This window comes from Strongylocentrotus purpuratus, unplaced genomic scaffold (assembly GCF_000002235.5).
Source record: "Strongylocentrotus purpuratus isolate Spur 01 unplaced genomic scaffold, Spur_5.0 spur5_scaffold_20, whole genome shotgun sequence".
In the NCBI taxonomy this organism is placed as follows: domain Eukaryota; kingdom Metazoa; phylum Echinodermata; class Echinoidea; order Camarodonta; family Strongylocentrotidae; genus Strongylocentrotus; species Strongylocentrotus purpuratus.
The window spans coordinates 22,810,095-22,833,280 of NW_022145606.1; the positions used below are offsets into that span (position 1 = coordinate 22,810,095).

General features: G+C 35.7%; 1 protein-coding gene across 1 annotated transcript; it reads right to left on the reverse strand.

Annotated features, from left to right (window-relative positions):
- Positions 1 to 1,853: 1,853 nt before the first annotated feature.
- Positions 1,854 to 10,046, reverse strand: LOC115927096. Its single transcript, XM_030992568.1, has 4 exons — positions 9,985 to 10,046; positions 4,507 to 4,599; positions 3,822 to 3,964; positions 1,854 to 2,199 (listed from the first exon to the last, which is right to left on the reverse strand). Exons 2-4 carry the CDS (start codon positions 4,553 to 4,555, stop codon positions 1,972 to 1,974), a joined length of 420 nt encoding a protein of 139 aa, XP_030848428.1. The 5' UTR covers positions 4,556 to 4,599; positions 9,985 to 10,046; the 3' UTR covers positions 1,854 to 1,971.
- Positions 10,047 to 23,186: the final 13,140 nt, after the last annotated feature.

A 23,186-nucleotide genomic window follows, 5' to 3' on the forward strand; every position in this document is an offset into this window, starting at 1 on the left:
ATTTGACCCCCTTTTCTAGCATCGGGGCACATTTTTACATAAAATAAGCCCATCAAATCTTCTTTGCCTACAATACCGCCCGGGAAACTTACCACTATCCAAAAGTGACCATAATGGTTAGTTGAGAAAAAAAAGTGGCCAGAATTACCAAAGTGATGTGAGAAGGGTCATATTAAGATCGATATTTTTGGAAAAAGCGCAAAGTTTTACTCATTGTAAGCTAAATAAACAAACACACCAGAAATTACTTCCACCTGTGTATCATGGAGTTCACTGCTTGTGCATGAATGAATAATGATGACATAACTAATTTCATGAGCACGTACCCAGGATTTCGTCTCCGTGTATTTCAAAATTTGTTCTGCAATGACCTTTATCTGCTCATCATGCTCAGACTGCAACCGTCAACTATGTCGACTTTTTCCCATAACGAATCACGTGAAAACAACTAAACACTGGTGGTCGCTGGATGGCGCTGTGAATTGTGAACCCACTGTAGTGGATGTTTCATTACAAACCACGAAGTACAAGCACCAATACATACACTACATGAAAACAATTTTTTGAATAGTAACATCATAGCGATAATAATTTTATTATACTTTTTGTTTCTCTCTTGATTATACAAATTTATCTTAATGAGTATTACATGATGATGCTCTCCATCTAACCTATTATAAGCATAATATTTAAACTTTTAGAAAAGTTGCATATTGAGATATTAAGTAGACATGATTATGCACGATCATTCCAATCATTGGCGCAATACACGACCTGTTTACATTAATTGTATAGACTAACAATAACATAAGTATTATGGTTAGTATAATATTGTAGGTCCTCTGTAGAGAAAAGCTCATCCCCCATCATACTTTTTTAAAGGGAATAAATGGGAACGTTTTCCGGTACTACATCACAGTGACATTAACCATACAGCCAATTTGAAGCTCGAATTTTTACAATGATCACAGCTTTCAAAATGTCGTAATTTTTTTTTTTTTGTCCGATTCCCATCAAACTCTAACCAGTCTTTTTTTTTATCTGCCTCCTTTATTTTACAGTAATTTGCTAGTAAAGATGTATTTCCCTTTAACGCTTCAAATCTCATAGGAATTAAAGACGTTTTACATTATTTGATTGCTAGTTGAACTAACTCTCCTTCGTATACAATTTTTGGTCAGTAGGTAAAGAGTGAAAAGCTGGGATTTCATTATAAAAGCAAATAAAACGCGAGTGGGGGTTGGCAACGAGACAAAACAAAAGGTCCAACAAATAATTTAAGGGGAAATGTTATGTTAGTATTTACTAATGTTATCTATCTATTTGTTATTTTATCTCTTCTACATAGAGGGTGACTATTTTAATAACGAGTAGGTCTATATACTGCCCTCAAAAGGGCCGTGTCTGTTCTTATCCACACAAACAAACAAAATCTGGTAGAGCCAAGACCACTCAAAGAAGACAATAGCTGCTGCATTCTGGACGAATAAATGAAATAACAGGTAATCACAAAATTAAAAGTAACTTGTAATGTTGTAATGTTAACCCTATAATATTATGGCGCCCGTATTCTAATAAAAGCGTTTTTTCTAGAATTGGTTTGTAATAAAAGAAGGTAGTGTGAGGTCCAAGTTATCCTTCTGTTCAGGCGCGAGTTTTTTTAATGCGTATGTTTTTCGGGAACCCCCCCCCCCCTTTTGAGTGTTGATTTTGTTTGTATATTTAATAAAAATTTAATAATTAAAAAAAAAATCTTAATGGATGACCTAAAAAAAGACCTTACACCCCCCCCCCCCCCCCCACCCTCAGAACGGAATGTCATGCCGATCGGTCAATTTTTTAAATTTCGGGACCCCAAAAAATAATAATATATGTCTTTTATATTTATTATTATCATTTCTAAATTTCCCGCGTGTGTACAGCAAGACATTAATTCCCCCCCCCCCCTTCGATTCAAGATCAACTGCTTATCTACCAGAAATGGCTAACAAAGACAGCAAGGAAGCTACCGCACATCGTAGCTAGGAGACTGACGGAGTAGATAGCCCCGACGCCATTACAAAAATCGCCGGTACAGCAGTGTACGCAGGCCGTCGTACCGGCTTGACTCCTACATGTGTTAACACACTCAGATGATGATAGAGTATTGCAATCACGGGCCCAGGTCTCGCTGACACCATCGATGAGTAACGATGTTTTCTGTTTTAAAAAAAAAGGTCAGATAGAGTAATAAGAAAGCACCCACAAGAAAATTAATAAGAAAAGAGAAAACAAACCAAAAAGAGTCATTACAGAAAACGATTAAAACAAATTAAAAAAAAGTTAGATACAGAAGTAAGAAGGCACTCACAAGAAAAACCGAAACCAAACAAACAACGACCAATAAAAAAAAGGTAGTATTCATTCTAATTATCAGCCTTTGGATTGCACACTTTCATACCGTGTGGCAGGACAAATTCTGATCCTTGGATGGATTCTCAAAGTAATTGTGTAAAACAAAGAGAGAGAGAGAGGAGGAGAGAGAGAGAGAGAGGAAGAGAGAGAGAGAGAGGAGAGGGGATTAGATACAAATGCATAACAAAAAATAACTCTATTCTCATCACAAATTGTTCAAAGTCATATTCATTTCAACTTTTGTTATGTTGATATTGCATTTAGAACTTGCGTTTGGATTATGATTTGTATGTCATTGTACTCCGCCCAAAGCGAGCGAGAGAAGAAAAATAAATCATGAGACGCTTCATCGAAGTAAAGATAAAAATATACTCCGGCCGAATATGGGGATTTTCTGATATTGCTTGCCAAAGTTCTTTCTTTTTATATAAATTCGTGAGCAAGTGACGCCAGCGAGCAAAAATGGACACTTTGATAATTTTGAAATGTTATTTCATCATAAAAATTCACAAGCTTGGGTATACAAATAGTATACTCGGGCATCTTCATTTAAACTGATATTTTAGGCACCCTAATATGTCGTTGCCCAAATAGTGTGCTTTAATTAAACTGATATTTTAGGCACCCTAATATGTCGTTGCCCAAATAATGTGCTTTAATTAAACTAATATTTTAGGCACCCTAATATGTCGTTGCCCAAATAATGTGCTTTAATTAAACTGATATTTTAGGCACCCTAATATGTCGTTGCCCAAATAATGTGCTTTAATTAAACTGATATTTTAGGCACCCTAATATGTCGTTGCCCAAATAATGTGATGATTGCTCGAAAATTGACACTCTAAAAATCCCGGGGGGAAGCGCGAGCCTCTCGTACGTCTTTGACTGTAGCATAGCAGTGGAGTTGCAAATTTTTGGCATAAACGGCTTTCTGTTCACTTCTTCTTCAACTGAGGCTGAAATTAACGCACTTTGGAGGAATATAGTCAAAGAATTTAGCCAGGTTACAGAAGGTTAAGAACTCTTTCTAATTTTGAACCTTTAAAAACAAACCTTGCATTATATTGCCTACATAAGCATTATAATCAACCGTATCCAATTCCTTCCCCCTAAAAAATCATTTCATAGTGTAATCATACTTATGACAGTGAATCAGCTTTATCATAAATGGATAAGGCCAAACATACTTGATCCCTAGATATTCACAAATAAAGAGAGCCTAGGTTCCATGTTTTGTTTTTATTTACATAGAAGAGCTATTGGGTAAATTTCAACACACATTTTTGTTAAATAAAATGGCATTTGAACAGGCACTAGAGAGGCTTAAAACTTAATTAATTCATTAAAAAAATTGTTAGATAACAAATGAAAAGAAATTTAAGCGGGCCTTAAAAAAGATAGAGGGCAGAAAGAAAAACTGGACTTACAACACAACCATTTTCGCAAGTGGTGACGTTGGTTACTCCTGAGCTTCTGTCAAATGGGTCCACGCACCTCGCGTCATTCACAATTCCACCGCCAGTGGTGTACACACAATGGTAGCATGATGTCGCAGCTTCGCCGACATGAGCTGGGAGTAATAATAACAATAGTAATAATGATAATGATATCAATAGAAATCATTATAATACTAATTTTGTTTACCAAGAAAAGCAATTACAAGTTACCCATTGACACCTTGGTGGAGAGCAGGCGCGGATCCGGGATTTATTAGGGGGAGGGGGGGGGGGAGGCCCACCTTTGAAATCAGTTTGAAATTTAGTGTGTTGAAATTTGAAAATCGTGCCGGCCGATATTTCGCTCATTTGGATTGGGGGGGGGGGGGGGTAGTGAGTACTATTTTTTCTTCTTTTTTGCCCCCGGAAATTTGAAAATTGTGCCGGTCGCTATTTCGCTCAACACCCCACATCCCACCCAGCCCCCCCCCCCCCCCCCCCCCCCCCTTGAGCAAAAAAAAGAGAGGAAAATTTCTAGTCACAATTAATTTTTGTTTCCTTTTTTGACCAGGGGCCCCCCCCCCCTTGTATCCGCGCCTTGTGGAGAGTAACAAATGTGACTTGAGAATTGCACCCAAAACTGTTAAAATTATTTCAAGGAGTGGAAGTATCTTACCGAAAGAAAAGACTGCTGCCAGTAAAAAGATCAACGAAATCTTATCCATTCTGAAACGTTTTTACCTTGTCTCAGCAAAACCAATAGAGATTTCTGAAAAGACAACAAGTGCAAATGGTTAGTTTTTAAGGATCATTTCTAAGATCTATATATTTTTCATTTAGTTTACTCTTCTAGTACATGGTTCTTTTATTACACAATATCAAACATAATGATACACACCATATCTTTATGATGTGATTGACGTCATGCAGAACTTTATATTGACATCTCCCCCCCCCCCCCCTCAAAAAAGTTAAGCAAAAGGAAAGCTTAAATATGTATAGAAAAATAAATCAGTCATATTCTGTGTTCTATTCATATTGTTATGACTTTATATGACACGAGATGCTTAGACAAAATGAAGAAAAAATTAAACAATATCAGTACCAAAGGTACTACAGTTTTACAATGGCTTCCATGGTAATTTTTTAAATGAGGGATAAACATAAACACACACAAAAATGATAAAATAAAAACACCTTATCTCGAACTTGCTGAATTGTTTTCCCCTTAGATTCATTTCAGCAAGATATGTTTCTATTTTATATTAAACCATTTATAGCTGATTCAATATTGCCAAACAATGGTAAACAGGTAGTGCACTTAGCTGAAAAAAGAACATGATCTTACCAACATCATAATACAATTGAGAGCACCATCATTACGTCAATGAAAAACGAACAATTTCTTTTGATTTCTGAGCTTTATCTTTATATCATTACAGAAAAGTAGCTCAGTGGCTCAGATTCTGACCAAATTGCATTTGAATAAGGATTTAACAAAATAAGTGTAATTGTTTCTGCATTATTATGACAAAATGTACATATTTAGGTTATTTGTAACTAATTTCAATGTCAACAAGGCGTCTTTCATGTAAAGGCTTAAAACTAAAAACACCTCATGTTTTTACTGTCATTAGGCAAGGTATTAATCTACATTTACCACTCCATACCCAGGAGAGAAATGGAGACCTGGTAGGATGACCCGGACGAAAGCCCTGTGTTAGTAATTGGCATATGCCATCACAGTGACCATATGGTAGGAATAAGGGAGTTTACAGATACAATCTGCGCATGGGCAGATAAAGGTCATTTGTACCAAAAAGGTAAAACCCACCAGAGATGAATACTGGATATGCGCTCATGAAAGTTATGTAACATTGTTCATTATTTCACCAACGGTACATTCTAAGATACGCAGGTGGAAGTATTCTTTTCAAGAGGGCAAACAAAAGGTATTCATGAAGCCGCACATCTAGGACTTTGGCAGTTATTATTCTAAGATGCTCAAAGTGGAACTTCTCCATGTGTAAAAGATCTGTGGATATTTGGGGTCATCTGTACCATGTGCTATCCGTAAACTCCCTTATAATCCCCAAGAATGAATGAATGAATCTGAAACCGGGACTGGGTTAATAATGTTTGTAAAGCGCTAACAGACGGTATTTCGTATTGAGCTCTATATAAATTCAGATTATTACATTGTTATATCAACAGTTGATTGAAAATTACAATGTACTTTGGAAATAAAGAATCCATAGGCCTATATTTATTATCGCCACGGTTAAACTCATCTTTCCATTTGTGAGGATTTTTTTACACTTTTTCCTCTTATAACTCAAAAGTGTAATTTATTAGAAACAGGCTTTAGGTAGGACATATAGATTCCATCCCCTTTGGTTTAACATATTTAAATATTCAAATAGCATTACACAGGCCTTAATATAGTAAAGAAGTGTTTTGTGTACGCCATATTTGCCTCCCGGAATCGATCACATTCTAAAATATCTTTGACAAAGCGTGGTGTGCAAATAATTATTTAAATTCTTATTTTCTTTTGCAATCATAAAAAGTACTCATCAAAGTTATTTCTATTTCACTTTATATTTATCTATCTCCTTTTTATTAATTGCAACCATAAAGTTGGATTTCAAATACAAATATAAAAAGATCCTTTAACCCTAATAAGGCCGGGGGCATTATGTTTCCCCCCCCCCCCACGATTCTTCTGATTGTTCGGGAACGCATATGGATGGCGCCCCGCCGCTCGCTGACTTTTTTCTTTCGAGTCTTGCGCATCTTTAAAAAAATTAAAATCGGACCTACAGTTGTATTATTATTCCAAATGGTCTAATGAATATTTGTGGTGAAAAATAATGCTTAAATATGAATAATATATGATTTATGGGTAAAAATGTGATTTATGACCTTATTTCCATAAATTACCATAAATATGCAAATGAGTGAATTTAAAAAAAAAGTGAAATTATCATTTTATTCTATACACTTCACTTGACATGCGTGCACATTTTTTGCGGAGATCGGCAGTTTCACGGCCGAGATCTTAAGGGGGGCATAATGCCCCCCCCCCCCATCCCCGGCCGTACTAAGACCTCAAATAGCCCGGCCTTTTTAGGGTTAAAATGGTTGAATTTATTTACTCAGTGAAACTGTCTAAAGTCTATGTGATACATGGTTTATCATGCACACGTAATAAAATATGAAGGTAAATAAAGATAACAAAAAGGAAATGATACATGATTTTATGAGAGTTGTGTACATGGACAGTCCTTCAATCAACACTTTAAAATCGGTAACACCGTCATGTCTATTCCTGTAACAGAAAGTTATGTCAATGTGCTGACATATGCAGAATTGTGGGTAGGCTATCGCTATGAAGGTAGCTCTTCCTAATTATTTGTATTATATTGGCCAATGTCAATACGACTTTGGTTTTATGAAGATTTAGATAAAAAGCCAGGTAATTGCCATTAAAAATAACTAAATTAATTTGTTTATATGATTTACGGGCCGATTATCGTGTCGATTATGACATGAATAGAACCCATAGTAGTATCTTGATTCACATAACATAACAAAGACATTGAATTACTCATAATATAAAGCAATGACAGTAATTTAAAGCGATACTGGGCTGATGAACTTTCTGTCCCATCGTATTTGCAAAATAGTGAATAGAGAGCTTAGGGAAGCAGATGGCGTTGCGTAACATTTTGTAATATTTTGAATTCCAGAGGGGGACTGTGCATTTATATGGACAGCTGTTGATGGAAATGATTGCTGGAGAGGGTTACATTTATTTTTGTTAAGCCAAGCTAATCTTGCATATTTTTCCCTCGGAAAAATATGCAAGCATCGAACTTTGAAGCCATGCGTGGCACCGAAAAATTAGGTTATGTTCAGTGAAGATGTATTTAGCTATAACATATAAAACACAAAATTCACAACATATGACTAATGCAACTTTCTATTAGTTATAAAATGCTTTTCCGTTCTCAGATAGCTCTATTGAAGACAGAGCCATTTCAACCAGCGAAATCGACCAAGGAAATCGTGAGTTAGAGCGAATGAAAGGTTTTCATCATCATGATTCCCATCTAATTATTGACATTTTCCGAAATTTGTGCAAAGCTAGGAAAGTAGTCCAAAGGTTTATCTTCCTAAAGAACTAAATGAAATTGTGTTATATTTTTGCGCATTTATTGATTGATAAAGTTGTCAAGTTATCACCACTATTCACCCCAAGTACGGGCCAGCAAAGCAAAAGTCGCCGTGCTCGCTGAGTTGGGCTGTGTGTGGAAAGGGAGGACTTAGTGCTCCTAGGGAGCTGTACGGTTTCGGAGGGGAATTAAGGGGATTACGGTAGAAGAAACAAAAGACGCGCGGTGTCAGGGATGACTTCAAATGGGCCTCTTGGACGGAATCTCCATTCATTTTAGCTTCCTGGTTCTGCATACTTTGGTGTCGGCTGCAAAAGGGACATAGTATCTTTAAAGGAGCTACACAAAGAAAATTCACTAACAACTGATAATTAGAACAAATTACATATGGATGGAAAGATTTTCTCTTGAAAAGCTGAGAAATCATATAGATATCATGGAAAGGCGTAAAATGCAATTTTTCAAAACCCTTCTTAGACCCCCAAGCGCCCCCGAACGTAAGCCAAACACACGAGCGTAGCGAGCTCTGAATAGTGAGGTCACACACTGGACAAACAGCTCAGTGCCGTGTAGCAGTCTGCAGCTAGCCAGCCGTGTCCCGTATGTGACGTCACAAATATTGACACTCTATAAAGGACCGCTGATTAAGGCAGAAAATCTGGATCTCAAAACTAACATTTTTGAGAGTTGATTACTGCGGGCCCCAAACATATTTTGAAGAAAAGAGTTGTCGTATTTGATCAGCAAGGCTTCCCCTTCGCAATGATATGAGTTTTGCATCAATTCAAAACACTTTTGTTTCTTCGTGTGGCTACTTTACATTCCTCTCGACAGGCTAGAGTTGCAGATTATTGAGGCCCTAATGGAGTAACTTATATGGTCCCTAGCCTTTAGTCTTATGTGGGCCTTAAAGGGGCACGTTCCCGCCAGTGTAGTTATCGCTGCTCTAGTCATCGCCATCTTGGTTCCAAAGATCGACTTCTTATTTGCATACAGCTGTCAATCAAAGTACGCGCGTCCTGGCCTGCCTTCGCCAAACCAGCTGATCGCTGCCGATTGTGACGTCACGAAAGTGGGCGGAAACAGCAGCCGAATCTTAGAGCCGAACTGCGATTGGTATTACTTCGGTACATGTATGCGATAATCGGCATTGTGCGGGCATTCGGAACATGCCATCTGCGTAAGAGCCGTATTCTGTTGGTGTCAATAGGCAGCTAGCACCGTCCGCCAGCGGGTACGTATTTTGAACGCCCTCTGGAATACGGGGAACATGCCCCTTTAACCTATATCATAATTCGTTGTATCGTTCATTGTGGGTTATCTGCACCAAACGGAAATGTTCAGCCAATTGTTTTTGTTCTGAAATGCATGAAAACACTGGCGGGCCCCTAAAACAAAAACAAAATGGGAGCTTTGGGCACTAATTTTCAAAATTCAATCGGTGACACAGTTTTGGCATTACATTTTGAATTATAATTCCGCATTTAAAAAAAAAGATGAACACCATTTCCCTGTCGAAGCCATCTGTTTACCTAACCAGACACCTAGGTTCGAAACAATAATGTATACGCAATCTACTATTAACATATTCAAATGAACTTTTTCCTCTGATGTCTAACTTTCCTTCACGTTTTCTCTCCATTATACTGGGTTTCTCTGTTATATAATCGTTATATCAAGAAACATAGGCATTAATCTTACAGTAACGTGATTCTATGTATAATGTAGCGCTCGAAACACACGCCTCGCTTTTCGGGTTTCAAGCTCGTTCTACTTTCTTTTATCATTAACTGTGCGGGCCTACAGCTACTGATATCTCTGTTGCGGGGCGGCAGGAGTGACGGACATGAGCGGTGTACAAGAACCCATTATCATTATTATCATTAACCACAATTGTACAACTAATGGAAAGTAAAACAATTTGAATACATTTTCCAAATAAATTAGAGTTTAAACAAAAATCTAGAATTCCTTACCTGCAGATGTCAGTTTGCAATGGAGAAGAGGACAGACTGGAGCTTATTTCCTTCCAAACGACTGAACGCGCTCTATTGAGATGTTACATATATATATATATATATATATATATATTAATAGACTGCACGCAATATGATTTATGCAAATTCAGAATAGATCTCTTCGTCATGATTGGTTGGCAAGAAGGAGCGGTGAAGTTTATATGATTACAGTACGTGACAAAGCGTACGTGGTCAATTCATGAAGAGGGCAGTGGAACAAAAGGGGATGCCTGGGGCACCGATCTACCTCGGAAAATAAGGCATCCGAACAGGAGGTGATCCATGCGTCTATCATTTTCTTGTCTCCCCCCTCTCCTTCTTCCTTTCCATTTCTCTCTTTTCTCGCTTTTACCTTTAATTTCATTTTTTTTTTCTACCCGTCGATCCGGGGGGCACGTCCCTCTTTGCCACTCTATCTAGCTGTGCCACCATTAACGAAATGATTGTGATTGGCTCGCTTACAGGCTAGGCCACGCCTCCATTAGATGATATTCGTAATGTTTGTTTACCTCTATTTTTAGCGATGGAGTAATATTTGTAAAGAATTTTTTACTGATTTTATCATCTGTAGATGTAGCGCCTTTGCAAATAAAATTCCGTTGACCGTCCGTTTTGTACGTTCAACAAATTAAAATTGAAATCGAAATACAGACAATTTGATAGCACAGCATGTGTTTTTTCATCTTTGTGGAACAAAACATGATTGAGTAATAAAAGGAAGAATGATCCCTAAAGAAACGCTTTTGTTTGTTTTATTCCAAAAGTCGCTAACAAAAAAATGATTTTTTTTTTTTTTTTTTTTTTTTTTTTTTGGAAAGCTAAATACAAGCAATTTTACATTTATGACAATTTTACATTGATCATCAGTAGGCAGGTATATCTATCAAAAAAATAATACATTGCCTGCGGAAAGATGTTATATTTGAGCAAATTTGTAATCGCCATAGAGAATGTAGTGCCTTTTGGAATGGAACATAAATTGGTAACCAATTGTCTTTTTACCTTTCAAAGAGGGAATTTAATTTGATTCCCATGCCTGAGATCCCCATATTTATCTTTTTGAACATTATTTCTGTCGAAAATCGGAATAGCTCCTTTTTGGAATTCAGCTCTTTATTATGTTGACCAAGATACAGATGAAATCATGGATAATAATAGCCTATCGGTAAACACGGATATATGATTATTAAAGCATACACGCCAACATTTTTTTACTATCATATCATAATTCTCGCTATATTGTGTGTGTCTATTACAAGGCGAACGGGGATCTCGGGGGTATTATATAGAGTATCACAAGTAATAGAAGAACGATTAGCATTATTTTTATTTTTTACAAGACATTTTTAATTCAATGTTTTTTACGTCCATTATATTAATTTCTGTATCATGTATATTTCTTTCTCACATCGGTACAATATAAATTTACTCAGTGTTATTAATATTATAATTGATGACAATGAAGGCGGGAAATGAAGTGAAAACTAAAATGTCCATATCTAATTTTAGCTATGATTTATAGCTAAAGTAAGCTATGGACATTTCAGTTTTGGTTTTGGGCAATAAATTACGGTCAGATGAGCATATTTTGATACCTTATTTGTGACACTGACAGGTCACGAATTGGCGTGGGGTCCATGGGGCGGAGCCCCGGAAGCTCAGGGGTTTTAAGCAATAAGCTACGATCAGATGAGCATATTATGATGCCTTATTTGTGACACTGGCAGGTTACGAAGTGGCGTGGGGTTGGAAGGTGTACAAAAAGTGTAAACAAATTTATTTTATATCTCTTTTCCTCCATAGTGGCTTCTCCCTTGGGGCACTACTCAAATATTTTGTGGATAGCATATTATCACAGGTCTTCTTAAAAGGAGAGACCCTCCTCAGTCACAAATTTTGAGAAAAAAAAACTTTTATTTATTTTGTGTGTTGTAACTCATGTAAACGGGAAAGCTGTTCGGCACTTCGTCACACTAACATTACCGATTTGAACAGTGCCTATATGCGTACAGTGATTATAGCTTTAAAACTTTTAATTTTCTGTCCGATTTCACTCAAACTTTCATCATTCAAATTATCTGATTTGTTTTGCTTATAGAGTAGTTGTCCCTTAAAACATTTCAAGTGTGGGATTTTCCTTTAAAGGGAGGCTTTACTACTTCAGTCAGAAGGGATTAGACCACACAGCGAGCCAGCGAGGTCACTGTGACAGGTGGCTATCTCATTAACTCAGCTCTCAGTTAACATAAGAAAAAGAGGATCATGGGGGACCAACAGGCACCGATTGGGGAAGTTTTCTATATAGCGAGGGAGCAAGTAGCTACAAGTAGGACAGTGTGTCCTTAATATTAATCGTCTTTGATTCACATTGCCATTGGTTTGGCGGGGCTCTGTTTCTAACTTTCTTTCGTCTTCCTTTTTCTCTCTCTCTCTACAAAGATATTGAGTAATTATGTAGAATAATTTGATTTTCAAATGAGACCATGATGAACCTTATTCAACCAGGACTCAAAGCAAAGCGAGACATTTTTAGAAATTAACTTTTTTCGCCAGACATCAATTTTCACCATAATAATTATTATACCTAATTTGTGTTTCAATTCATTTATTTTTAGCTCTTAGGATAATCTGGATGAACGGTAATTTCCAAGATGAATTTCACACCACTGACCGGGATGATGAGCTACATTTGTGCGGCAATTATTGCATTTGGTAAGCATTAATTAAGGATTGTTCAGATATGACGAAGCAAAACCGCGGCGTAAAAGAAGAAGAAGAAAGAAATAGGTTTTGTGTTGCCCATAAAGGTGGAATATGAATGAATGTGACAATCATTATGGTTTATTATTGGTCGAAGTTTCTACCTTCTCGGTACTTTATTGATCAATCTCTATAAATCGTTGATAACGTTCTGAAAAGATTTTAAAAAAAACTCTATCCATCATTCAAGAAGAAATCATATTCTCACAATCACTTCTAGAAAAAGAGGTAAACAAATCATTATTCCAACTTATTGGATAACAGTGTATTCCAGCACCCCAGAATTTAGAACTATTCTTTTGTACACGTGATCGTTGATTCCGAATCAGTCTAGACAGTTTCATTTATTATATCATCGCATGTAAAGGCTAAAAGAAAAAGAAGATAAGTATTAGTTTCGATTGGTAATCCAGTCAAAGTATCATCTCTCTTGTACAGTATATTTCGTGATTGTGAATTTTGTAATTTATATTTGACGACTAAAACCAATCAGTCAATAATAATAATAATATTAATACGAAAAATTAATATAGCGCTTGTGACACGAAAGTTTCAAAGCGCTGTACACAAATTGAGATTACTTCAAGGAAAATCAATATTAATAATGGAATAAACATTATTCTGAAATTACCAAGAAAATAAAATATCACAAGTATATGCCTACTATCCTTTCTTTTAGAACCAATATGTCGTAATTTATGATGACTCTTATCTTCAGAGGTTGCGCGATGCATTGCTAATGGATGAAATTGTCTTAAGAATTTAAAAAAAAACATACTAAACAAAGCGAGGCATATTTAATACATTATACCGAGTTCTATAGATGTTCCATTAATCCATTAAATGTAATTTTTGTTTTCTTCCTTGAATTATGAAACAAAGTAGTAAATAACTATATTATCATAAGATCAGGTATTTTGTTACTCTATTGTGAATTGCATATGCTATGGATAGACTTTTTAACAGATGAATGTAATATGGACCTATCTCTCTCTCTCTAACTTTAGAATTATCTCTTTGTTTACACTATTTTTTTTTCAAGCCGCAACATTTGGAAAAGCTGAAAACTGCTACCAGTGTACTCATCCAATTACATTTGAAATAATGACTGGGTTGAAGGAGGCCTGCTCAGATAAATATGACTCAGCAGACTACTTCAAGAACCTTGTATATTTTGCTAATGGATGTAGAGTAAGTTAACATGTTTTGTCATTGTTATTAGGCCCTATTATTATCATTATTTATCAATATTATTGACATCGTTATCATCATCATCATCATCATTATCATCATCATCATTATTACTATTACAGTGTGTATTATTATTTATCTATCTTTATTATTATCATTTTTATTATTATTATAATAACCATTCCTCTTCTTTTTAATATTATTATTATTATTATTAATATTATCATCATCATTATAAGTATCATCACCACCAATATTATTAATATTATTATGATTGGTCGTAGTAGTAGAAGAAGTAGTATTTTTATTTCAATAATTATTTACTGAGAAAGGTACCAAGTTCTTTTTAAAATCATATGCTTTATATAGCCGCCCAATCAAATGGTTTAGGAAGTGAGGTCTTAATGAAACGCTAGGGAAGTCTCAGTGAAGTTTTTTCTTTCTCTTGGAAAAATAGAGTAACCAGACAGAAAGTTATGTCAGAGCTACCATTTTCATTATTACTTACTAAACAAAATAAAATATTTGTAACTGCATTGTGTTTGTCTTTATTCAAATGCATTATAAATCTGGTTTTATTAATTTAATCTCGACTTTTATATTGTTTTCATGATTGTGTGCAGATAACGAGAACTTTTGATGCTGGGCAGATGAAAGCTACTATTCAGCGGGGGTGTGCCACAGCTGAACGGTCGAATTATTTCACGATTGAAGGGAAAGCTTTGAATTTAAACATTAGCTGCTCCTGAAATTATTGTAACAAGCAGAAATAGGAACTGGTTATAATAATAAGCTTAGTAGTAATATGTCTTACCTCTGTTTTACAATTCGTGTATAGTATTTTCATAAAGGCTTTACATTTGGTATTTTCTTGGTTGTTAGTTTGATGGTTATTTTTTCCTTATTTTACTATTTTGTCTGAAAAATGCTTACCATAAGGGAGATACGACATAATAATGTGTTATAATAAGTGTGTTACCTACCTTGGTAAATCTGTTGAAATATTGAGAAAGGAAAACAATAACTTTGCGATAGAAACACAAAAAAATGGAGGCTAATACTCTACCATCAAAGGGAATTAAATCTATCGTTTTTTCGGGGATGAAAATTTAGCCCCTCTAAGCCTTCTTCATACTTGAAATATAAACAATAATTGTGCACAATAACCTATCACTGCGTTATACATGTTAACATTCCAAGCCCTTCCACATTTTTCGAACCGAATATAGGCCTACTATACGCTACTGACCTGGCTGTTATGTGCGGGTTGTGTACATAATCCTTGTGGAAACTTTAATTTACATCATAAATTATACGTAACAAAGTTTAATTTACAATTTTACAGGGGATGCGGGTTTTCCGGATATTGTCTAAAAAGATCTAGGTCAATACTTTCAATTAATGCTTCATAACTTCGAACATATCGATTTTCTGTACCAGGTGGCTCCAAAAAATAACATTAGTGTTTGTTTTTCATAACTATTATTCGTGACCACGATCGCAAAAGAAAATAATATGTTTAAAAATATGTGCATTCTAATTTTAATTCTGAATTGTATTGTAACCTGTCAAGCGGTGCCTAGGCTTTTATTGGTGGTTCATTTTCTTCTTCTTATTTTGTGTAGATTCAATTAATGTTACGTTGTATTTTATCTTCGAAAGTCTTTGTACTTTTTTGTATGTTTTCATGTTTTGGGGGTTAGTTGATTTTACCTGGAGAAAGAATAAAGGCTGAGCTAATTGTAAATATAATAAAGTTTTGGGGCGACCAATGTGTTAATACTTCAATATACTCTGTTGTATATGGCATGGTCCGTTTCAATTTATTTAAAATTTGTTGTATTGTGTCCATGGCTCCGCTCCGCAGTAATTCCGTTTAAGTTTTCTCATTCTTAAGACTCTGGACTTTTTCTGCGTCAGCAGACTATTTACTTTAGTAAATGAATTTCAATATCTATATTCCCCTTTTCACACGTGATTACAATTGTTATCCTATCGCAAAAACTTGTAACGTTCGCAAGTTATAATTTTTGAAGTGTGTTTATTTTACGGACTCGGAAAGACTAATGATCGGTCCACATTTTTGAAGATTGAAAGTCGACAGTCTTGTTTTTATAAAAACTAGCCCCGATTTCGATAATAGATTTGCTTTATCTCCTTTTTTAATCGTCGTTTTTTTTTTTTTTTTTTTTTTTTTTTGGGGGGGGGGGGTGTTCGCAATTATAAAGAAAATGTCCAGCAATATGAATGTTAACTTTATTAAAACCAAAGCGTTTTTCCTCCTCCTCCTCCTCCTCCTCCTCCTCCTCCTCCTCCTTTTTCTTCTTCCTCCTTATTTTATATTCATTTTTATCCTTATTGTTATTATCATTATTATTATTATTATCATTACTATCATTACTACTACTACTTCTTCTAATATTAGTAATGGCACCACTAATCAATCTACTACTATTATTATTATTATTACATGAAACGCGTGTCTCACATGGTCTATATCCGAAATTGTAATGGGCGTTAGCAAGTATTCATGTAACACATTACCGTAAAAACATACAAAATAGCAACACCCAAAAAAAGAAACAACAGTCTAATCAAACAATTAAAACAAGAATTTCGCAGGAAGTGAATTATTTTGTAACCTTATTTGGCAGTGGATTATATAATAGTATACGTATAGTCGACCCCCCCCCCCCCTCCCTCTAAACAAAATAGAACATTAAGACTGAGAGAGAGAGAGAGAGAGAGAGAGAGAGACAGAGAGAGACAGAGAGACTGCGAGAGAGAGAGAGAGAGAGAGAGAGAGAGAGAGAGACTGCGAGAGAGAGAGAGAGAGAGACTACGAGAGAGAGAGAGAGAGAGAGACTGCGAGAGAGAGAGAGAGAGAGAGAGACTGCGAGAGAGAGAGAGAGATTGCGAGAGACAGAAGACGAAAGGGTAAACGAGAGAGAAAGAAAGGGGGATAGAGAGAGGGGGTGGGGGAGGGGTTCATGAGAAGGCTGTAATCTAGGTTCATCCTTTAAATTGCACTAATTTTCTTCAGGGCAACCTGTCCCCCATGACCCCCCCCCCCCCCCCAATTTTACGTTTAGGGCCTAATCTTTGTCATTTGTAATTTCTTCTAGATAATAACCCTTTTCATTATTTTCATTTCAATGAGGGGGTAATCTAAATATTTAAACTTCTGCAACTTGAGGCTTGGATACCAAAATATTGGTACGTAATGGTGACACCGGCAGTGGCGAAATGAGCAAAAACGTGTTTTTTTTTGTTTGTTTTTGTTCATACAGTAGGTTTGTGGGTGCACCATGTGAGAGGGAGAGAGAGAGAGAGAGCTCTCAAGCAGCATCTTTCTTCTTCTTTTTTTTGGGGGGGGGGGGTAAACAAAACAAAAAATCCGCATCACCCCCATTCTTACATGCAGGCCCCGCTGAACGTTTCTCTAAGTAGGTGGGGGTGGGGTGGGGGTGGTATTTACGATCAGGTAGAGCGTAGCGTAAATTAGCGTGTGGTCTAGGGGCGAAGCTCTGCTGGGATCAAGGGGTGGAGCCCCCAGAAGTTCAGGGGGTATAGCCATTTACTAACGGTCAGGTGAGCATATGTTGATACCTTAAATGTGACACTGGCAGGACAAAAATTGGTGTGGGGTCCAAGGGGCGGAGCCCACAGAAGCTCAGGGGTTTTATACATTAAATTACGGTCAGATGAGCATATTTGTATACCTTATTTGTGACACTGGAAGGTCACTTATTGGCATGGGGTCCACGGGGGCGGAGCCCCCAGAAGCTCAGGGTTTTAGGCATTTTATAACGGTCAGACAAGCATGCAGAAGTCATGATTCATTGGCTAAGCAATGGCCTCGTTACTGTGAGCCCCTAGGATTAAAACCGTGTCGATGTGCTATATTAGTGCCCTTTATGAGGCATTAATTCCCATTACTGTCAGTTATGACTTAAGGACGTTGGTCCCCTAGTTGATTAGCATAGTAGCACTAGCACACACATGCTTTAGCAGTCACGCAAAACAAATACTCCCCAATTGTCATTCAATAAAATCTGAGAATGTATACGATTATCTAGATCTATTAGGAATAAATCATTGTCAAAATCATTCAATAAATTGGGGTAAAAAATATTCATTCCACCATTATGACCAACAGTATAGATCATCCGCCCCTCATTTACTTTATACCTTCCATGGTATATCTGATTCATCTCCAATGTGTCTTCAGGAATCCAGTAAGTAATTACGGAGACGTCAATTATACAAAGTATATAATTGTGTATGAAGAGTTTTATTCCAAAAGGTGTAAAGTCTTCTTTCAGCATATGAGAGTAAATGAAAGATCTTTCTAAATCATATATTTCTCAAAAGAATTAACTTTATCATTTTGAGGGCCTCCAAGTATGAGGGCCTCCAGTATAAGCTGTGATATTTTGCCCCTATCTCTCTCTCTCTCTCTCTCTCTCTCTCTCTCTATCTCTCTCTCTCTCTCTCTCTCTCTCTCTGTCCTGAAGCCAGGGCCTGGGTCTGAATATGCTTCAAATACTGTCTTGATCAAACTTTTAAAAAATATCTTTTTCTTTATTTTAATTTTCTAAAACTCTAAATGATTTTGTGCGCACGCGCTATTTCTCTCTCTCTCTCTCTCTGCTCTTCTTGTTAATTGTTTCATTTATTTATTTATCCTATTCTCTTACATTATTCCACTATGTAAAAACGATTTATATCCGTGTTTCCATATAATAATAATAATAATAATAATAATAATAATAATAATAATAATAATAATAATAATAATAATAATAATAATAATAATAATAATATTAATTTTTATATAGCGCTTAATACAAATGTCTCTAAGCGCTTTACTATATGAATATGTCATTGCACATTTGCTACTTTGTATTATCTATTTGTGTATATTATTCTCTATTGTTTATTGTTCATGTGCTTTATGTAATGCCAACAACTGAATTTCTAAATGGACCAATACAATTCATGTGAATCTGAATGTGAATCTGAATTATTTATTCTTCACTCAGTTCATTTTTTTTCATCATGTGAGCTATACCTTTATGTTGTTTTCAGTTATTACGTGTTTCTGTGAATGTTGTCTCTGTTGGTCACTAACATTCTTTATCTGTTGTTATCATCTGAGGGTCCACAATGTACGAGCTCTGCTTCCAGCAGACCTCTCCATTTCTACACAATATAGATCAAGCTTCATTATTATTTGTTTGTGTTGATTTTTTAATATTTCAAACATCATCATTTTTGTTGTATTAATTTTGCATAGCAATTATTTTCATTTTTTTGTATTTGTTGGAAATTAAGAAAAATATGAACAAATACTTGAATCAGATATCAGACGTATATATCTTGAGATAATTATGATTCCCTCTCTGTGAATATTCCATAATAATGAAGCACGCCATCATTCGGTGAATTCTGATAATGTGGGGGAAAACCCAACACTGATCTCGATGCGATGACATATATTCATGAACCCCGATCGAGTTCAGTGCATCGAAACCCGTGCATGGTATTAATAATGTTTGTGAAGAAATCTTTGCATTACATTGCTTAAAAGGATAGTAACCTGGATAACAAGATGACGCTTATAATAAATACCTTTGATATCCATATATAAGCAACCATCGATCTCTACAGCAGGCACGTAGCCAGAGTTTGATGTTTGGGGGGGGGGGGGGAGGCACATACATGTAATCGATCGAGGTAAAAAAAAAAAAAAAAAAGCCCCCCCCCCTCGTGGCTACGTGCCTGCTCTACAGTAGGTCTATTGTCTATTGGCAAACAAAAGGTAAGGGTATAATGTAGGCCACCAAGCCAATAGGGCATGCCATTACTCAAGTTTTACTCATTATAAGCTAAATAAACAAACACACCAGAAATTATAATTAAAGTCCATTATCTTCTAGGGTACCTTACAATCCCACATCTGGTATTAATAGACCAGTTCACGGTTAGCACATTACTGCAATGACCCCGAATATCCACAGATCTTCAAAACGTGAAGAGGTCTCACTTGGTACATTTTGAAATAATCACTACTAGTACTACAGCGATGGAGGTGTTAGTACCTTTACAAAAAACCTAATGGTAAATGAATGGTGTTTGAATGGTAGCATCAATGGTAAATGGTATTTTAATGGTGCGCCAATGGTGGATTCTGTATGGTGAATGGTGTTTCAATGGTGGTGTATGATGGTGAATGGTGTTTCAATGGTGGTGTATGATGGTGAATGGTGTTTCAATGGTAGAGTCTACTATGGTAAATGGTGTTTCAATGGTAGAGTCTGTATGGTCAATGGTGTTTCAATGGTGGAATTGTATGGTCAATTGTGTTTCAATGGTGGCGTCTGTATGGTGAATGGTGTTTCACTGGTAGAGTCTGTATGGTGAATGGTGGAATTGTATGGTCAATGATGTTTCAATGGTGGAATTGTATGGTCAATGGTGTTTGAATGGTAGAGTCTGTATGGTGAATGGTGTTTCAATGGTGGAATTGTATGGTCAATGGTGTTTCAATAGTAGAGTCTGTATGGTGAATGGTGTTTCAATGGTGGAATTGTATGGTCAATGGTGTTTCGATGGTGGAAATGTATGGTCAATGGTGTTTCACTGGTAGTGACTTGTCCCTTACACTTTGAACTACAATTTTCTCTATGATTTCGCTTTATTTTTCGCGAATTTTTCTTCATGATCAACGTTTCAAAGCTGACAAACTGCAAGGAATAATACCCTAGTCTTCAGGAGCAATGATGGATCTTGAGTTTTTTCTTCAATTTGGAGTAATTTTGGATCTGATATGTGTCTCCTTGCCGTGAGTAACTGCTGTTTTGTGCCTGTGGTGTCACTCATATCACTCTGTGATGTACATTATTATACATTTGCTTACATGAACATATGTTATTTTTAATTAAAGCAGCTTATAAATCATTCTATTTTATTACAAAAAATTGAAATATTACAGTATTAGGGGCACACCTTTAGAACTTTTATCAAGTTATTTATCTGATCGTAAACAATTAACAATTATTAATGAAGCTGCTCTTACGAAAAAATGTTCAATGGTATACAAATGGTATACCATTCGGAAGTACCACTGAAAATACCATACGGATACCACTCACAAACACCATTTAAATACCATTCGGAGGTACCACTGAAAATACCATACGGATACCATTCACAAACACCGTTTAAATACCATTCGGATACCATTGAGATTACGCTCGCAACGTACCATTGGGCACCATTCATCTACCAGTAAAATACCATTCAACCTTATTTTTGGACGCTCATTTGCATAATCACCAATGGTAGATAAATGGTACTATTTACACCATTGAAATTTGAATATGAAATATGCAAATTTTGTAACATTATCTACCATCACCATTGGCATGGTAGGTCAATGGTGGATGGTAGGCCAATGGTGGATGGTGAATGGTAGGCCAATGGTGGATGGTGAATGGTAGGCCAATGGTGAATGGTAGATTGGCCTACCATTCACCATCCACCATTAGCCTGCCATTCACCATTCACCATTGGCCTGTCATTCACCATCCACCATTGGCCTACCATTGATTATACAATGGATGAAAATACTTAGCTACAGAATACTGAACATACGAATACTCTCTCTCACACACACACGCACACGCACACACAACGCACATACACAGCAAACACACTGATGAGTAGGTCCTTAGTGGTCAAAAAGCATTTAAGAATAAGAAATTACTAAGATGCAAATAAAAAATGTTATCCAACAAATATGACAATGATATATCTAACAAAGATCTAATTTGAACCAACACAATCTCCTATAACAGGCGTGTACTACTAATAAGCAACAATTATTTAAAACAACGTTCAGAAACCTTAGCAGTTTTTTTTTCTTCAGATGACGTATCCTGGGGGTGTTTCACAAAGATTCTAAGTCGTACTTAACTCTAAGTTAGACTTAAATATTATGGAGATTGGAGAGCCATTTGTAGCCTTATAATGAAATATATTTAAAAGCAAAAATGTAAGTATTTTAGACTTTAGAAACTATGAATGATTTGAATCAACATGTTATGCCTTTTAAAATAACTTTTACAAAGTATTTTCAAGGACGCTAACGGCTTTCCATAATTGTTAAGTCCAACTTAGAGATAAGTTCAATTTAGGATCTTTGTGAAACACCCCTGTATTTAATAACACATAGTTGGGTAGTCCTAAATGCTCGTAGGACCTTTCATGCGTGCGGTCGCCATTTATTTAGTACACTGACGTTATAACAGATTTGTATGAAAGCAGACCAATTAAATAAACAGAATGGCATACGTTCTACATAAATTTCACCAATAATAAGAGAGAATTTGTAAAGGTATCGACCAGTTCTGGTCATGCGATTGCATTGTGAAAGAAACATTTTGGAATCGATCAGAAAAGGTTGATAATCTAGCATAATAGTACACTGTAAAAAATAATTTGTTCATTGGTAATTTTACGTATTTTTTCCATGTAGAATTTACTTGTAAACATTAGTTTTGCCACTTACGCACTAAATTTAAGTCTTGTTAACTCAAACTTTCAATTTAGTAGAACATACGTGGAATATTTAAGTAAAATCAAATACATAAGAACTTTAAGTAATTTCAGCTTGTATTAATTTAGTAATTTTAACTCAAAATCAGAAATTATACGTATTACTCAAACAATTTATGTTGATTATTCTTATCTTTTAAAGTAAGGACCGATGCAGTACGTAATAGAAATATTTACATAATTTATGAATATTCATTGAGACCAAATTAAACTCTTTTTAAATAAAACAATTCTTTTTTTGTGGTTGAATGAAAATTTAAGGACTTTAAAACATTTACTAATTCACTTAACATGGCTAAGCAAAGACGAGACAATTTTTAATTGTTACCCAGTTCAAAACAAATCAAAACTTGATATTTCAGGAAATTGTCAACCAATTTTCCTTTTAAGATGCTACGATCAAGTATATATAAAATTTGGAGCCTTTCAATATGAGTCGAATTGAAGCGTATGTAATAGTTTGTGATGGTGGTAGATATATATATATATATATACGGTTAAATCTTAAATAGAAGTAGTGTTAGTGATTAGTGATTAATCTTAAATAGAAGCAGTGAATGATTAGTGGATGTTACTTGTTAGATTAG